The 14854-nt window shown below is 48.7% G+C and overlaps 1 protein-coding gene and 1 pseudogene across 5 annotated transcripts in view; both read left to right on the top strand.

Moving 5' to 3' along the window:
* Window positions 1-494: 494 nt before the first annotated feature.
* Window positions 495-1184, top strand: LOC101574495 (annotated as a pseudogene).
* Window positions 1185-6424: 5240 nt separating this feature from the next.
* Stn1 (STN1, CST complex subunit) overlaps window positions 6425-14854 on the top strand; it is a 36836-nt gene continuing 28406 nt past the window's right edge. For 2 of the 5 annotated variants that reach the window (XM_023715530.1, XM_023715529.1), the window contains exons 1-2: window positions 6425-6775; window positions 6919-7112. In XM_023715530.1, the coding sequence (XP_023571298.1) occupies window positions 6962-7112 (151 nt within the window). In that variant the 5' untranslated portion in view covers window positions 6425-6775; window positions 6919-6961. Of the gene's footprint in view, window positions 7113-14854 lie in introns of all 5 variants that reach the window. The other 3 variants (XM_023715528.1, XM_023715527.1, XM_012514810.2) reach the window with 3 other exon arrangements.

Raw genomic sequence — 14854 nt, 5'->3', positions numbered from 1 at the left:
GTAAATATTGTAATACAGTGAGTCACACAGACTTTTTGATTTCCAAGTGCATGTTAAAGTTATGTCTATACTATAATGTTCTCTATTAAGTATGTGGTATGTCTTCAAAAACGAAGTACAGCGGTCGGAGCCGGCGCCCGGGGGTGGGTGGGGGTGGGGGCGGGCGCTGCTCGGGGCATCCGCCGGGCGCCCCTGCCCACCCCGCGCCCCTTCCCGCCTCCGCCTCCTCCGCTCCTCCCTGGCGGCCGGGTGGGGGTCCCGGGGGCGAGGGCGCGGCTGCTCGCTGCGTCCCCTCCTTGGGGCCGGAAAGGAACAAACGAGCCGCGCCCGCCTCGCGGGAGCCCAGCCGGCCCGGGGACTTGGGGAAGAGCGGCGGGTGCAGCGGAGCCGCAGACAGAGCCGAGTTCGTAGTCACGCTCCCTGCAGGAGGGCCTTGTGTTTCTGTTTCGTCCCTCCCCTGCAGGGGCTGCGTGCGGGGTGGCGTGGGGGGCTCGCTATGTCGGATGGCGATTCCAGGGCAAGCACCAGCTGCTCCTCCTCTTCGTCCTCCAACCAGCAAACCGGGAAAGAAACAAACACCCCCAAGAAGAAGGAGAGTAAAGTCCGCATGAGCAAAACCTCCAAGCTCCTCTCCAGCAGCGCCAAGAGGACTCAGAAGGAGCTGGCCGACATCGCTCGAGCCCCTCCGCCCAAGCGCAGTGCTGGCCCTAAGGGTGACCACATCTAGGAGTGGAGAGCCACCATTCTAGGACCCCCGGGATCTGGGTATGAAGGAGGTGTAGTCTTCTTGGATATCACTTTTACTCCAGAACATCCCTTCAAACCTCCAGAGGTTACATTTCGGACAAGGATCTATCGCTGTAGGGCCAGGGAGATGGCTCAGTAGAATAAGCACTTGCTTGGCAAGCGCAAGGGCCTGAGTTCAATCCCTGGTTCCGCAATAAAAAAAAGAAAAAAAGAATCTATCACTGTAATATTAACAGTCAAGGAGTTATTTGCTTGGATATATTGAAGGATATTTGGAGCCCAGCACTATTTCTAAAGTCCTCCTTTCTATCTGCTCACGTCTTACAGACTGTAACCCTGCCGACACTTTGGTGGGAAGTATTACCACTCAGTATGTGACCAGCAGAGCAAAACGTGACAGAACGGCCAGACAGTGGACCAAGAGATGCGCTACATAAATTGAGTTTTCACAATTCTTACATTATTTGTCTGTCGCAGAAGAGAGCTGCTTACGATTTTGAAGGGGCAGGGGAGGGTGGGAGTTGGTAAAGAGAAGGGCATTCCGTAACATATTATTCAGTCTTATTTCCTAAGATTTTGTTGTAACTTAAGGTATCTTGCTACAGTAGACAAAATTGGTATTAGCACCTTTTACAAGTCATTAGTTCTACCATATTGGCTGAAATATAGTAAGGAAAAGAATGTACACTTAGACATTTGAATTCTATTGCTTATAGTATGTAATTTTTAAACAGCTTCATTTGTACAGGTTACACACATGGCCATTTATGTAAAGTCATTGTAAGATGGCATGCTTTTTGTTTTAAAAATTGGAATTTGTCCCCTTCTTAGAAGCGAACATGGATATTTAACAGAGTTTTTAAGACTGTCATCTCATATATATATATATATATATATATATCATAGTTGTGGCTATAAGACACCATGTAGGAAATGAATAGTTAATGTATTTTATTTTATATTGAATTTACTTTATTTTTTTTAATTTTTTTTTTATTTATTTGAGAGAGAGAGAGAGTGAGAGTGTGTGGTGTGTGTGTGTGGCCAGCTCAGCCCACCAGGGGGCGGGGCGGCTGGCATGTGGTGCTGGGGGATTGAACCGTGGTCCTTGTGCTTTGCTAAGCTTGTTCTAAGTAGGTGCTTTAGACCACTGAGCCATCTCTCCAGCCCCTTGAATTTACTTTAAAGGTTTAAATCAGGACTTGTGAGAACCTGTAGTGAAATACCTTAAGCTGTTAACTATAAGCTGTAAGGCGTGGAATAGAAGTCACTCAGTGGATTGGTTATACGTTGTAGACTTCTTACGTCTGCATTTGTCACTGTGTTAATAAACCATATTAAACAACAACAACAACAATGTACAGCCAGACGTGGTGGCACATACCTATAATCCCAGGTACTTAAGAGGCTGTGCCAGGAGGATTACAAGTTTGGGGCCAGCCTGGGCAATTTAGAAAGATCCTGTCTCAAAATAAAATTCAAAAAGATTGAGAATATAGCTCACTGGCAATTATAAAACTCTGGGCTCTATTTGCAGTACTGCAAAACAAAAACAATTGGACATACTTTAATGAAAAGTATGTTATTGGTTTAAAAAAATGGTGATGACCATCTGCGCTGCTGGGAGACTCACTTGATGCCAGAAAACCTTCAGTTTGTGAAAAATATACTATCTGTGAAGCACAGCAAAGCAGAGTACCCTGAGCCTAGGTATGCCCATATACGCAATCTACTGTGTAGTAGCCGTTAGCGAGCCGCAGTGCTCACGAGGGTGCCGAAGCAGGCTTCCAGACGGGAACTGGTACTTGAGACAGAAGGGGTTTCATCAGTACTTTCTTCATTACTGAGACAAACAACCCAACACCCGTAGTTAACTGGCTCACAGTTTATAGAGGTTTTGAGGTAGGAGATCAGGACAGAGCGAAGCTGGCTGGGATAGTAGATGTAACCTGCTAATTACAAGGTCCTGGAAGCATGCACAGAATAATTCCCAAATCCCTGCGTGTGGACTTCTCCTGAGAGCTGTGCTGTGGCCGAGACCTGAGGTCAGCCTGGGACATGGACCACCTCTCAGGACACATGAGGAGACGTTCTCACTGAAGATTTGGACAACGCAAAGGGCACAACAAAGCCACAAAGAGTTTGCTGTCGTAGCTTTCCGTAGCTGCCCGCCCGCACTGTTTCCCGCATGCAGCATGCACCTCCCTGTTTGTTTTCACCCCGCTTTTCTCTCTACTGGCTCAGGCTTGTGCTGCAGCTCCTCCCCACTTACCACTTTTACTTTCTTGAATAAACTGTTACTTTTTGGTTTTGTTTGTTTTGTTTTTTGCTTGTTTCATCCAAGTCTGTGCTTGGGACCAGAAGAACCTGGAACCTAACTCCAGGCGGACAGGAGAGCAACTCAGAGCCTGTTTGAGAAGTAAGCTCCCCATAAGAGTTGCAGTCCATCGTGGCCTGGTTCCAAGGAGGGATGGCAGAGCAGAGGGCAAACCGTGCGTGGCAGGAGGAAGGCAGCAAGCAGCAACTGACACGCGGCCACCAATAAGCCGCTCTGTCTCTCTCATATTCTATGCAGGCATTGCACTGTGAATCAATCCCAGCATCACAGCCACGACCCCGCCTAGACTCAGCCACCTCTGGAAAGCCCCACCTAAGACTGACTGCATGAGGCTTTGGGGGATATCTAGAGAAAAGCCGTGACAGGGAGACATTTGACAACACCAAGTGAATACACAGGGAGATGTAACAATTAGAAATATATGTGTACCTAACAAGTAAGCTCAAAATGTGTAAAATGAAACTGACACTTAGATTAGCAATAACCCAAGTGAAGAAGGAGAGGGCAGGGCTGGGGATATAAGCAAAGCACTAGACCTCAGGGAACATTAGTGTATAAGGGATAAACTGCAGAAAAGCAGGCTGAGAAGGACCAGAGAGACCAGAGGGAAACCAGGAAGGATCTTAGGAAGCCAAAGTGGGCTAGAGAGGATATGACTAACTCATCAACGAACACTAGAAGACCGAGGGGAGTGCAGAAGAATGATAAGGAAAGGAGAGGTCTCCATGTGCGACGACCTAAATGGCACCGCTAAGCCTAGGAAAGCAGTTCCAGCGGAGTGCTGGGCTGGAGAGGGAGCAGGTGGAGACTGAAGTGGGCCAGCTTACGGTGGGTTAAACTGGAGATTCAGCGTGGGGAAGTCCGGACAGGGAATGCCTGGGCTAGCTACAGAGCGTAGCTTTGCAAGGAGAGCAAGATGGTATGGTAGAGGGCAGGAGTTAAATGGGTGGAGACTTCCCAGAGGTCTATTTCTTAAACCTGGAGCCTGATGACATGTCAGGAGAGTAAGAAAAGTATGCTTATGAGGCAAGGCAATGAGTGTGCGTGTGCACATGCACGTGCTTGAGTGCATGTGTGAGAGAGACAGACAGAGAAACAGAGAGAAGGAGGGGTGGGGTAGGACAGAGAAGAGAGAAGGGAAGGAAAGGGAAGGGAAGGGGAGGGAAAGGATCACTCAAATAGACATTTAAGTGGGACCAGGATGAAGCTTGGAGCTGTTAGAAACTATGTTAATATTTGTTCAAATTTTATGGGCCAAGGTTGAGGAATTAAGAGGCTCTCAGAGAAGCATATGTATTTGGTCAAGGAGAAAGTCTTTGTCAATAATAAACTTCGAATGTTTTTTAATCTTTTATTTCTTTGGTACAGGGTCTCCCTACACAGCTCTGACTTGTACTGATTCTCCTATCTCAGCTTCCGTAGTGCTGGGATTACAGGTGTGCACCATCATGCCCGGTTTACAGGCTGGTGCGGCATGAAGTACCAGTGATCAAACCCGGGTCCTTGCACTTACCAGGCAGGCACTTAGAGCACAAAGCTACCTCCCCAGCCAATAATGAACTTTAGACAGAACATCTAACCTGGCTTGCAAGTGGACAAACTCCATTCTACCCATAAAGATGTCAAAAAATAGTTATAGCAAGATAGTTTGAGCTTTGAGACATAAGATATACACAGCTTGATTCCCCTTTTTTTCTGGAAGAGCTTGCTAAAATCTTAACTTGCTAGAAAGGATTGTGCATTTTATATAAAAAAAAAAAGTCTCTAGAAAACAAGTTACCTCACATTGAGAAGCCATAGGAAAGACTTCCGAGTACAATGTGGTAACTGTGGGGTCTTTGAATATTGCTCTGCAGTGCTGGGGAGTCCTGCCCGGAGCTGAGAGGTTGGTTAAGTTCCACACCCACATGTACAGGCAGTACATCGTGGACTCTGAAACCCATAGCGCTGGAGCCTGAAGGGATGAAGGGACCTCTCGGACTCCTTTGGGTGCTTCTACAGCCTGGGAATTCCGTTCCACATCTTACCCTACATACCAGTTACAATCTGCTCCTTTAAGCTTTGGGGCTCAGACCCAAATGAGTACCCCTTGATTTCAAGGAGTCCTCCATTCATTGTAAAACATGAGGGGCAGTCTTCTCTCCTGACAGCTTCTGGGTGTGGCCTGCCCCAAGACTAGTAATAAACTGGGAGTCTAAGGGCTCCTATTCCAAGCATTCTGCCCTCAGTCGTTAAGAGTCACTCCGGAAGTCATCTCAGCTTCTCAATACATGAACCCATGATTCCCTTCTTGGGTTCCACCCTGTAGCAACTGTGTGCAGTCAGGAAAATGCCACCCAACCTGTCTCTGCCCACCTGACAGGTGAGCTGGGAGCACCTGTCCTACTGGAGGTGTTTCCTTGGGGACAGCCTCCCTTCTATTAGAGAGTGTGTCTTCTCTTAATTAGATCTTAAAACTCCACGGGCCCAACTCTTTCTTGAAGTAGAACCTGGGTGAGGCCGCCCTGTACCAAGCACTCTGTTTTTTGCTTCTTCCGTGGCCAAGAAGGTAACTGAATGCCGTGGTTCTAGTGACACACATTTTCCATTCCAGCTGCTTGAAGTTCTGTCTCTGATAAATAGTTTAGCAAGTATCTCTTTGGCAACCGCCTGCCTCCCAGAACGGGGCTGCTGGGGAAACCTCCTCCTCCTCCTCCTACCATGTCAGAGGTCCATAAATTAGGGAGAACTCTGGCCATCTCTAGTTACGGCACAGTGGCAGTGGAACAAGACTAGTTCACTGTTGCAGACTGTGGATGGAACAGAAAAAACGTATTGTCATGACCCTGCAGGGCTGGTCTCAGGCAAGGACTAGGCAGGCCTCGCGCACTCAAGGCTTAAATTTAGACACTGACATTATCTCCAAATGAGCCTGCAGACTGCATGGCTCCTTTATCTGCGGTGAGTAAACACGTTAAAAAAGCCACATGCAAGGCTGCTTCTGGCTCTGCCTTACTGCGTTGTTTGCCGAATACATCAGGCGCCAAAACAAAAAATTTGGACCTTGTTCCAGCACCTTGAGGACTCCGTCACTACCGAGGGGTGGTGCAAAGGGGCCAGGTGGAAGGCTGGATCAGAGCTGCGGGAATCGGGAAGCCCCTGCAGGCCTCCAGAAGCGGCTCTTAGCACCGCGGAGCCGGCTTGCTCGCAAAGTTGGCCGGCCGCCTCGCAGCCCCGCCCCCCGCAGGAGAGCGTGGGGCGGGGCCGCAGGCACAGGGCGCGCGGTGGGCGGGACTTTGCGAGTGGGCGGGGCCTGGCCCGGATGGGGCGGGGCGCAGCAAGGCGCTGGCGGCGGGAAGCGGAAAAGCGGCGGGCGGAGCGGGGACTGTCGCGGTCTGGGGAAGGGTCGCCCCCTCAGCGGCCCCGACGCGGCCGCCGGCAGTTCCGTCGCCGAGCCAGGCTCGCGTGCTGCGGGAAACGGCGTGGGCCTGGTGGGAGAGGCTGCCAGCCCCTCGGGTCTCTTTCCCCTTTCATTTTGGCGGCTCACCCCGGAGGTGCGGAGCCGAGGGACAGGCCCCCTTCTGCGCCCCCGCCGACGTGCGGCCGCGGGGGCGCCGGTGACCCCCGGGCCCACTCGGTAAAGCAGCTTCAGGGTGCTCCTAGCTGGACGGCTCTCCCCAGAGTGGAAAGTTGTTTGCTGTTTTGAGGCTGGTAATTCTGGGAAAGAATCTGGGCTCCAGATGCTGGGCTTGCGTCTGCCAGCCTTCCGGTTGCCTGGCGCCTGGGGACCGCTTCCTGGCCACGTCGGTTTTCCCACTAAACGTCCCCCATCCTGGTTTTTGTGTCTCATATAGGCCCTTGACTGAAGGAGAGAGGCTGTAGGGTTAGCTGAAGTGGATGTCACATTGTAGCCTCTTGATGCATTCCGAGTCCAGCCAGGGTGACGAGCCCTCTTCCCTCTCGTGGGGCTTGGATCCTGTGTTTGTAGCCTTTGCAAAACTCTACATCAGGGATATCCTGGCCATGAAGGAATCCTGCCAAGTTCCAGGTACGTGGCCGGGCAGCCTGGTAGACCCCCCATGCTGCGCCCCCTTGCTGCATAGGGGCTGTCAGGAGGCCTTCCCCGCAGTGACTTTGAAAACAACCTAGCTTGGATCCTCCAGTGAGTCATCTCTCTGCTAGTTAAAAAATCTATTAAAAAAAAAAAAATAGATGCTTTGGGGGAGTAACCTTTCGCAGAAGAAGGTTTTTACTAGTGCTTAAGGTCCTTCAGATAGAAAAATGCTCAGTTTTTCTCAGCGTCTCTGTTGGGGGAAAGACCTGGGACTGGGCATTCTTGGGCCTCCTTGTGCCCTATTCGCTCTTCGAGGCCATGTGGCTCACTTGTAAAGCTTAGGTTTCTTCTTTGTAAAAATCTGCATTATCCATGCCTGATTTTGTGCGGGTCTGTTTTTTATTGAATTAGAGTTTAAGCTCCCTGGAAAAAAGCCTGTTCTGTCTTGTTCACCTGTATAACCGCAGCCCCTTGAAGAGGCCTGGCACAGAGGGGTTGGGCCCCCAAGGAACAGCTGTGGGAGTAGGCTTGGCAGAAGTAGCTGTTACCCCACTATGCACTGGGTAGGTAAGGTGATGATTCAGGCCAGGCTGGACTATATAATGAGACCTCATCTCAAAAAGCCAAAAGAAAAAGAAACAGCAATTAAAGGAACAAAGCATTATACATTTAAAGCTAAATCTTTTTCATTGAGGATACCTAGAAGAGCCAGGGAGATAGCTCAGTGGAATAAGTGCTTGCCTGGCAAGCACAAGGTCCTGAGTTTGATCCCTGGTACCGAAAAACAAAAACACCATAGAAATAACCTAAAAGATTCGTCTAAACGTACAACAAATATCATTTGGCACAGATTTGAAGAAGTCAAGTAGCCACGGGTGGGTCTTCACGTGTTGACTGTGCTGTATGAGATGTTTGTTTAAACTCTTTGCTCTTTGAGTGCAGCCTTCTGGTCGCAGCCTTGTGAATAGCAAGCTGTGTGTGAGTCAGAAGCAGGAATCTCAAGTATCCAGTTAAGAGATGAGGTTTCGTGTGATTCTGATTCTACACAAATGTATTTGAGTGACCTTATGCTGAGACCTTCTGTGCTGGTTTTTCACCTCACCTTTATTTCTGTGCTATTGTTGGACGTGGTCTGTTTTCTTCCTTGGAAGGCAGCCAGCCTCCCCCATAGTTTTCCATTTTCCACAACAATCTGGTATTCTTCATAGCTCATCTCCTCAGGAAGAAATTAATTCACACCAAATGCCAGCTTCTCTTGAAGATCTGTGGGTGAACAGCAAGTGTCGGACGGGGGAGGGGGCTTCTTTCTCCTGCAGGCAGAGGATGTTGTGTTGTGCTAAAGCAAACCCGTGAGATCTAGTATTGCTGATTTTTGCTTTTTTTAAAAAAAAGGAAACCTCATGATTGAAGTAGATATCAGCCATAATTTTAGTGATTGTCTTCAGACTGTGGGGTTCAGAGGGGTATGGAACATCATTTGTCTAGGTTTCGTTTTGTTGGTTTGGTTTGGTTTACCAGAAAAAGGAAACTTGCAGCAAGGCATGATAGTGGATGTCTGTAATCCCTACTGTTTAAGAGGCTGAGGCAGGACTGCACATTTGAGGCTAGCCTGGGCCATTTAAGATCCTGTCTCAAGATTTTAAAAAAGGCCAGAGATGTAGCCCAGTGATAGGCCCCTCCCCATCCCTCCCCTCCCCCGCCTCTCCTCCTCCCTCAGTTCAGTCCTTGCACACAAGCTCCCAAAGGAAACTTGTGACCACATGAAAGTTAGAAATGTTTAAACAAAAAATCTTAAGATGGTGAAGATCATCCAAAAATTGACAAAATATGAATTCAGTGTTTGCTGTGATAAAGAATTCTCCTGGCTTTGTCCCGGGCCCTGGGCCGTACTCGCTAAATCCCTGCAGTTGTCTCAGGGAGAGGAGTGTCTTTGTTGTTTGTGACAGTTCACCACAGTTACCATGCTTGAGTGTCTGTTAATCATTTGCCTTGTGCTGACCCCTTAGTTTCAAGATTGGAACTGTCTGCCCAGAAAGATCAGCCTTCCTCTGAGATGGCAGGGGTTTGGACCCAAGTTGTATGGGTCTGAACCCTTGGAGATTCAGGAATTCAGTCATATGGCCGTGAGACCTACATTAGGAAACCCCAGTAAAAACTGCACAGTGAGGCCTGGGTGAGTGTTCCTGGTTGGTCACCATACATTGGTGTGTCAGAAGATGAGTTGGCCAAGGCCACGAGGCTTCACACCTCACACCGGGATGCCCCAGACCTTGCCCTATACCATCTCTTCATTTAGCTCGGCCGGAGCACCTCTGAGCTCTGTGTCTTACACCTGAGGAAGAGAGTGTGGAGCCTCCGTGTTTGTAGCTAGTTGGTCAAAAGTGAAGGTTGCCTGAGGGCCTCCACAAAAAGTGGAGCTAGAAACTGAACTGAGGGTGGTCTTGTGGGGATTGTGCCCTAAACCTGTGAAATTTATTTAACCGAAGTGTGAATTTAGTATTAGAATCGTGGTGCCAGATGTCTGCAAAAATGTCACGTCCCTAGCCCTAAGAATTTAGGGTTTAAAGGAATAAAACTTTTGTCAGATTTGACTGTAGTGGAGATGATATTTAGGTTTTTGATTTTGCTTTTTGTTTTGGGGGGAAAAGGCTTTTAATACTAGCTCATAAAACTCAGGAATGGTCATTGTTTTAAAAAGTTTTAACATGTCAAACTTTTTTTTTTTCTTTTGTATATTTTAGGAAAGGCTACAGGGGGTTCAGGGTTTCGCTACTAGATCGGACTCTTAGTGATTCTCCTGTTTACAGCCTCCAAGGTGCTGGGATTACAGACGCGCTACCATGCCCAGTCTCACTCGCTGCTGTCTCAGTGTCCCCAGGGGGCAGGGCCGGCATAGCAGGCCTGGGGATTGAACCCCTGGCCCCTGTGCCTGCTTGTTGGCACTTTAATCCGCTGAGCTATTTGGCCCGGCCCTGTGTCGAACTTTGATCGGTTAAAACATAGCTGTGTGTTAGTAAAAACCCTGCTCTTATTCAGGCAGCACAGAAAACGGACCCTCAGAGGCAGAAGCTGTTCTCTCGCCCAGCAAGCGGGCAGGCAGTTCTGCAGTGGGTGCCGCCTGGGCGCCCTCTAGTCTCAGTTTTGACTCCATCTACCTGAGATGGCGTCAGATCCCACAGGTTGAGGCTCCGTCCCCTGGATGCTCTGCACCTGTGATGTCAGCCGAAAGTCCTAGTTGTTTTTACTGGGCTTCTGACCATCTGGTGGTAAATCAGGGCTCCCACAGATGGGCAGCTGACAGGACTGGCTACGTCTGGAGAGATGGCTAGGCAGGGGAGGGAGAGGTGGCACTGAGCCGCCACCTCCTGGACGCTATCTGGAGCCCCTCAGAGCCTCGTCTTTTGGGCTTTTGTGGGACACTTCAGTGCACAGTCATGATGGAAGTGTGAACAGCTGTGTTGAAATATAGACGGACAAAATTTCCATGATCCTCTGCGAAGACACCAGGTGGGGACACCCAGCAGACCTGCCTGTTCAGATTCTCCCAGGGAGAGGGGCAGGACTCCTCTGGAGGGAGGAGAGTCCAGGACCTACTGCTGGACAGCATAGGTCTGAGAGTCGGGTCATGGCCAACTAAAGCTTAGCAGAACTAGTTTCTATGAGCCAGGTGTGGTGGTGCACGCCTGTAATCCCAGCACTTAGGAGGCTGAGTCAGGAGGATTGCTGAGAGACTGAGGTCAGCCTGGCCTATATAGCAAGACCCTGTCTCAAAAGAAAGAAAAGAAAAGAAAAAGAGGGCTGGGGAGATGGCTCAGTGGAATAAGCACTTCCCTGGCAAGCGTAAGGGCCTGAGTTCAATCCCTGGTTCTGCCAAAAAGAAAAGAAAAAAACAACAATGAAAGAATTATTTTCTGTGACCTGCATTGAAGAGAGTCATAAGCCAGGAACCATAAAATGAAATCTAAAAATATAACACCACATAACAATCCCTTATTTTTCCATCCACGTACGGTGCTTACACTCTCAGTTCCTAGCAAATGCAATACAGTAGATGAACTCTGCAGCCCACCTTCACGTCCATATGTTCCTCATCCATAGGTACAACCAGTCTGGGGTTGATAATATTTGGGGGAAAAATCTGTGTCTATACTGAAAGCATGTACAGCTTTTTTTTTTTTAATTAATTAATTAATTAATTTAGAGTGTGTGTGTGTGTGGCCAGCTTAGCCCACCAGGGGGCTGCGCTGGCTGGCATGTGGTGCTGGGGGATCGAACCGTGGTCCTTGTGCTTTGCCAAGCTTGTTCCAAGTAGGTGCTTTAGACCACTGAGTCATCTCGCCAGCCTGCATGTACAGCTATTTATTTATTTATTTATTTATTTTGGCAGAACCAGGGATTGAACTCAGGCCCTTGTGCTTGCCAGGGAAGTGCTTATTCCACTGAGCCATCTCCCCAGCCCCACTTATTTTAAATTAGTCCCTAAATAGCTTGGTATAACAACTACTTTTGTACCATTTGTGTTGTATTCGTATTGTATGGGCAGTATAAGTAATCATCTAAAGTCCTCTGGAGAGGGCCAGCCAAATAGCTCAGTGGACTAAAGCGCCTGCTTTGACAGGTGCAGGGACCAGGGTTCAATCCCCAGTGTGCTGTGCTGGCCCCACCCCCAGGGCATGCTGAGATGGCCACTGAGACTTGGCGTGGTGTCACACATCTGTAATCCCAACTCTGGGGAGGCTGAAAATATGAGGATCACTACAAGTCCAATCTGTGTGTTAGACCCTGGAGAGCCTGTACTACATACATAAAAAAATAAGTCCTTGGGAGGACATGGGTAGGTTATATGCAAGTGCTAATGGCCACTTTCTATAAGGACTTGAGCGACCTCAGTTTTTATATCTGCACAGAGTTCTGGAAGCAGTCTCCCATCAACACTCACAGCCACTGTATTCATAAGAATTGTGTTACTATTGATCTATGTTTGAAAATATTATCTTAGGCATTTTATTGCTATCAGATTTCAGTAGACCAATTATAGCATCAATAAAATATGAGCAATTAAGCTGAAAGGTGATCCATCCAGGTACTGTTCTTTTAAAAAGAGGTAACAGGAGAATGTCTTGCTGTGGTTGTGGATATGCGAGGGCATCTGCTTGAAGGCTGCTTTAAACCTACCAGAGACGCCGGGTCCCTGAGCCCTTACAACTGTCCTCCTCCTCTGGGGGGCTTGAGGACCTGGGACCCCTGGTACATAGAGGCTTCTGTGGGTTACATGGGAAGCATGAGCACAAAATGGCCCCCAGGAAAAGGCTGCCACAGGAACTTGCTAGCAGTTGTCTGTGGGCATCATTTTCTATTTAATGTATTTTTATTAGTAGCTATAAATTTTACAAAATACAGGTTTCAATGTAATATTTTCATAAATATATAGAACATGTCCTGGTGTTCATTTTTGTAGTCTGCGGGCCTTTCTCTGGATCCACAGCACTTCTGTGCAATCCCTTGAGCTTTCTTCTCTTAGGAAAGATCGTGGTCTGATAGAAGAAGCGTTTCTCTAATTATTTTTCCATATCTTCAGCTGTCCTTTTGTAGATGTTGTGTAGCTCCCGCTTGGCAGCTTGCGCTACGTGAGGCATCTCCGCTGAGTTCCAGTCATGCATTTCCTCCTCCTTCAGTTGCCTCAGAGGTTTTCTTTCACACCCTGGGTTATCTTCTGCTGCAGCTGTCCCCTTGTCTTGTGATGCTTTGAAGATGCCGCCTCTTGGGATTGGAAGGATTTCATTGTGTCCTCAAGTGATTGTATCTGTCCTCCAGTGCAAGCTGTGCGGTGCGGGTTTATGACACCAAAGTGAATTTTTTTTTAAGGAAGTCTACTGTGTCCTCAACACCTCTTCGTTTTTACTATTTTTTTGTTTTTTGTTTTTGAGACAGGATCTTACTGTGTGGTACAGGCTAGTCTTAAACTCACTACATATCCTAGGCTGGCCTTGAACTTGTAATAAGCCTCCTGCCTCAGCCTCATAAGTGCTGAGATTACAGGCATGCACCACCCCACCACGCTGGGCTATTGTTTTTATATCTTCTGGGTCCAGCATTTGTAGATGACTTGGAGATGTCACTGGCTGTACCAGTAGTCCACCCTCCTGTCTCACTGCCTTCTCCTAGGATCTCAGCCCTGTGCGGTCCATCTGTTCTTCTAGCCTTTTTTTTTGGTCTTTTTGAGACAGGGTTTTGCTGTGCAGTTCAGGCTGGCCTTGAGTTCCCTTTATAGCCCATGCTGGTCTGAACTTGCAGCAATCTTCCTGCATCAACCTCCCAAGAGCTGGGATTACAGGTCGGTGTCTCCTGGCTTGTTCTTCCATCTTAAAGGCCTTAAAAGTTCATAGGCTTAAAAACAACAACAAAAAAAAAACCCCTTAAGGGGGCCTGGCCTTAGCTCAGTTGTTTCAGTGGCTGCTTCCACAAAGCTGGCAGCCTCAGGTTGGTGTAGTTCGATCCCCACAACACTCCAGCCAGCCAAACCACCCCTGAGGGCATTCGGAGCAAAAAAAAAAAAAAAAAAAAGTTCATAGGCTTTCTGTGGATCCCCATTCAAGCCCAGCTTCTGGATGGGGGCAGCTCTTACTTGGGGTGACGTAGTAAGCCCTGTGCCTGCGCTTTCCTGCCCTTGGCATTTTCAGCTCATGGCCTCAGTGGCTGGCCAAGGACGATCTCCCGTGTGGAGACTGTGGACAGGTGTGGTTCCCGAGCCCTGGGCCTGCTTTGGGTGTGTCTTCTAACCTCCCCCACCCCGCCTCGGCTCACTGTCCTGGTCTCTCTCTGGCAGACTGACGCTCAGGTTCAGCGTCCACACCTGGGACTCTGTGGTGAGAGACGCCGACTCCAACCCTCTGTCCTGTAGCGGAACAAGAGAACGCTCTCTTCAGCAGAGACCAGTCTGGGTATTCAGTCCACGGGTGTCCCCACTGATGGCCTGGAATCCAGAGCCTCTGACCAGGCTCTAACTAGTGAGGGAAGGCGGCGTTCTCTTTGTTCAACATCCATGTATTTATTTAGAAAAGAAAATGGCCACTTAGAAGTATGTAACTGAGGGGCCGGGGAGATGGCTCAGTGGAATAAGCGCTTCCCTGGCAAGCGTAAGGGCCTGAGTTCAATCCCTGGTTCCGGAAAAAAAAAAAAAAAAAAAGTATGTAACTGAAATGCAAGGTCCTGAGTTCTATTCCCAGTACTAAAAAAAGATGTGAATAACCTGTTTCTGAAAGTAAAGAACCAAGCCATCGTGGGGGAAGAGAGGCCAGAGCAGGTGTTAGGGTCACTTGTACAAGTGAGAGGACCATAGCATGTGTTACTTAAGCAGAAACAGCTCAGGAAAGGAGGCCGGAGTAGCAAGGTGGTTCTGCAGGGGCTGCAGGTCAGAATCAGCGACTCAGCTCCCTGGGGTCCTACTATGTGCCATCCCCAAGTCAGAAAAGCTCCTTGGTGTCAGCAGTAGTTTCCCTCTTACATTTCTTCTCTGGAGGAACTTACTGGCCAGAACCTCGGTTCTACGATTTAAAAATAGAGGGGTTGGGGCTGGAGAGATGGCTCAGTGGTCTAAAGCACCTACTTGAAACAAGTTTGGCAAAGCACAGGGACCGCAGTTCAATCCTCCAGCACCACATGCCAGCCAGCCCTGCCCCCTGGTGGGCTGAGCTGGCCACACACACACACACACACACAATAAATAAATGTAATAA

The sequence above is a fragment of the Octodon degus genome, unplaced genomic scaffold, assembly GCF_000260255.1.
Source record: "Octodon degus isolate 3935 unplaced genomic scaffold, OctDeg1.0 scaffold00042, whole genome shotgun sequence".
NCBI classification, from domain to species: Eukaryota; Metazoa; Chordata; class Mammalia; order Rodentia; family Octodontidae; genus Octodon; species Octodon degus.
Note: the sequence above shows the minus strand (reverse complement) of the source record. Positions and strands in the feature narration are given on the sequence as shown.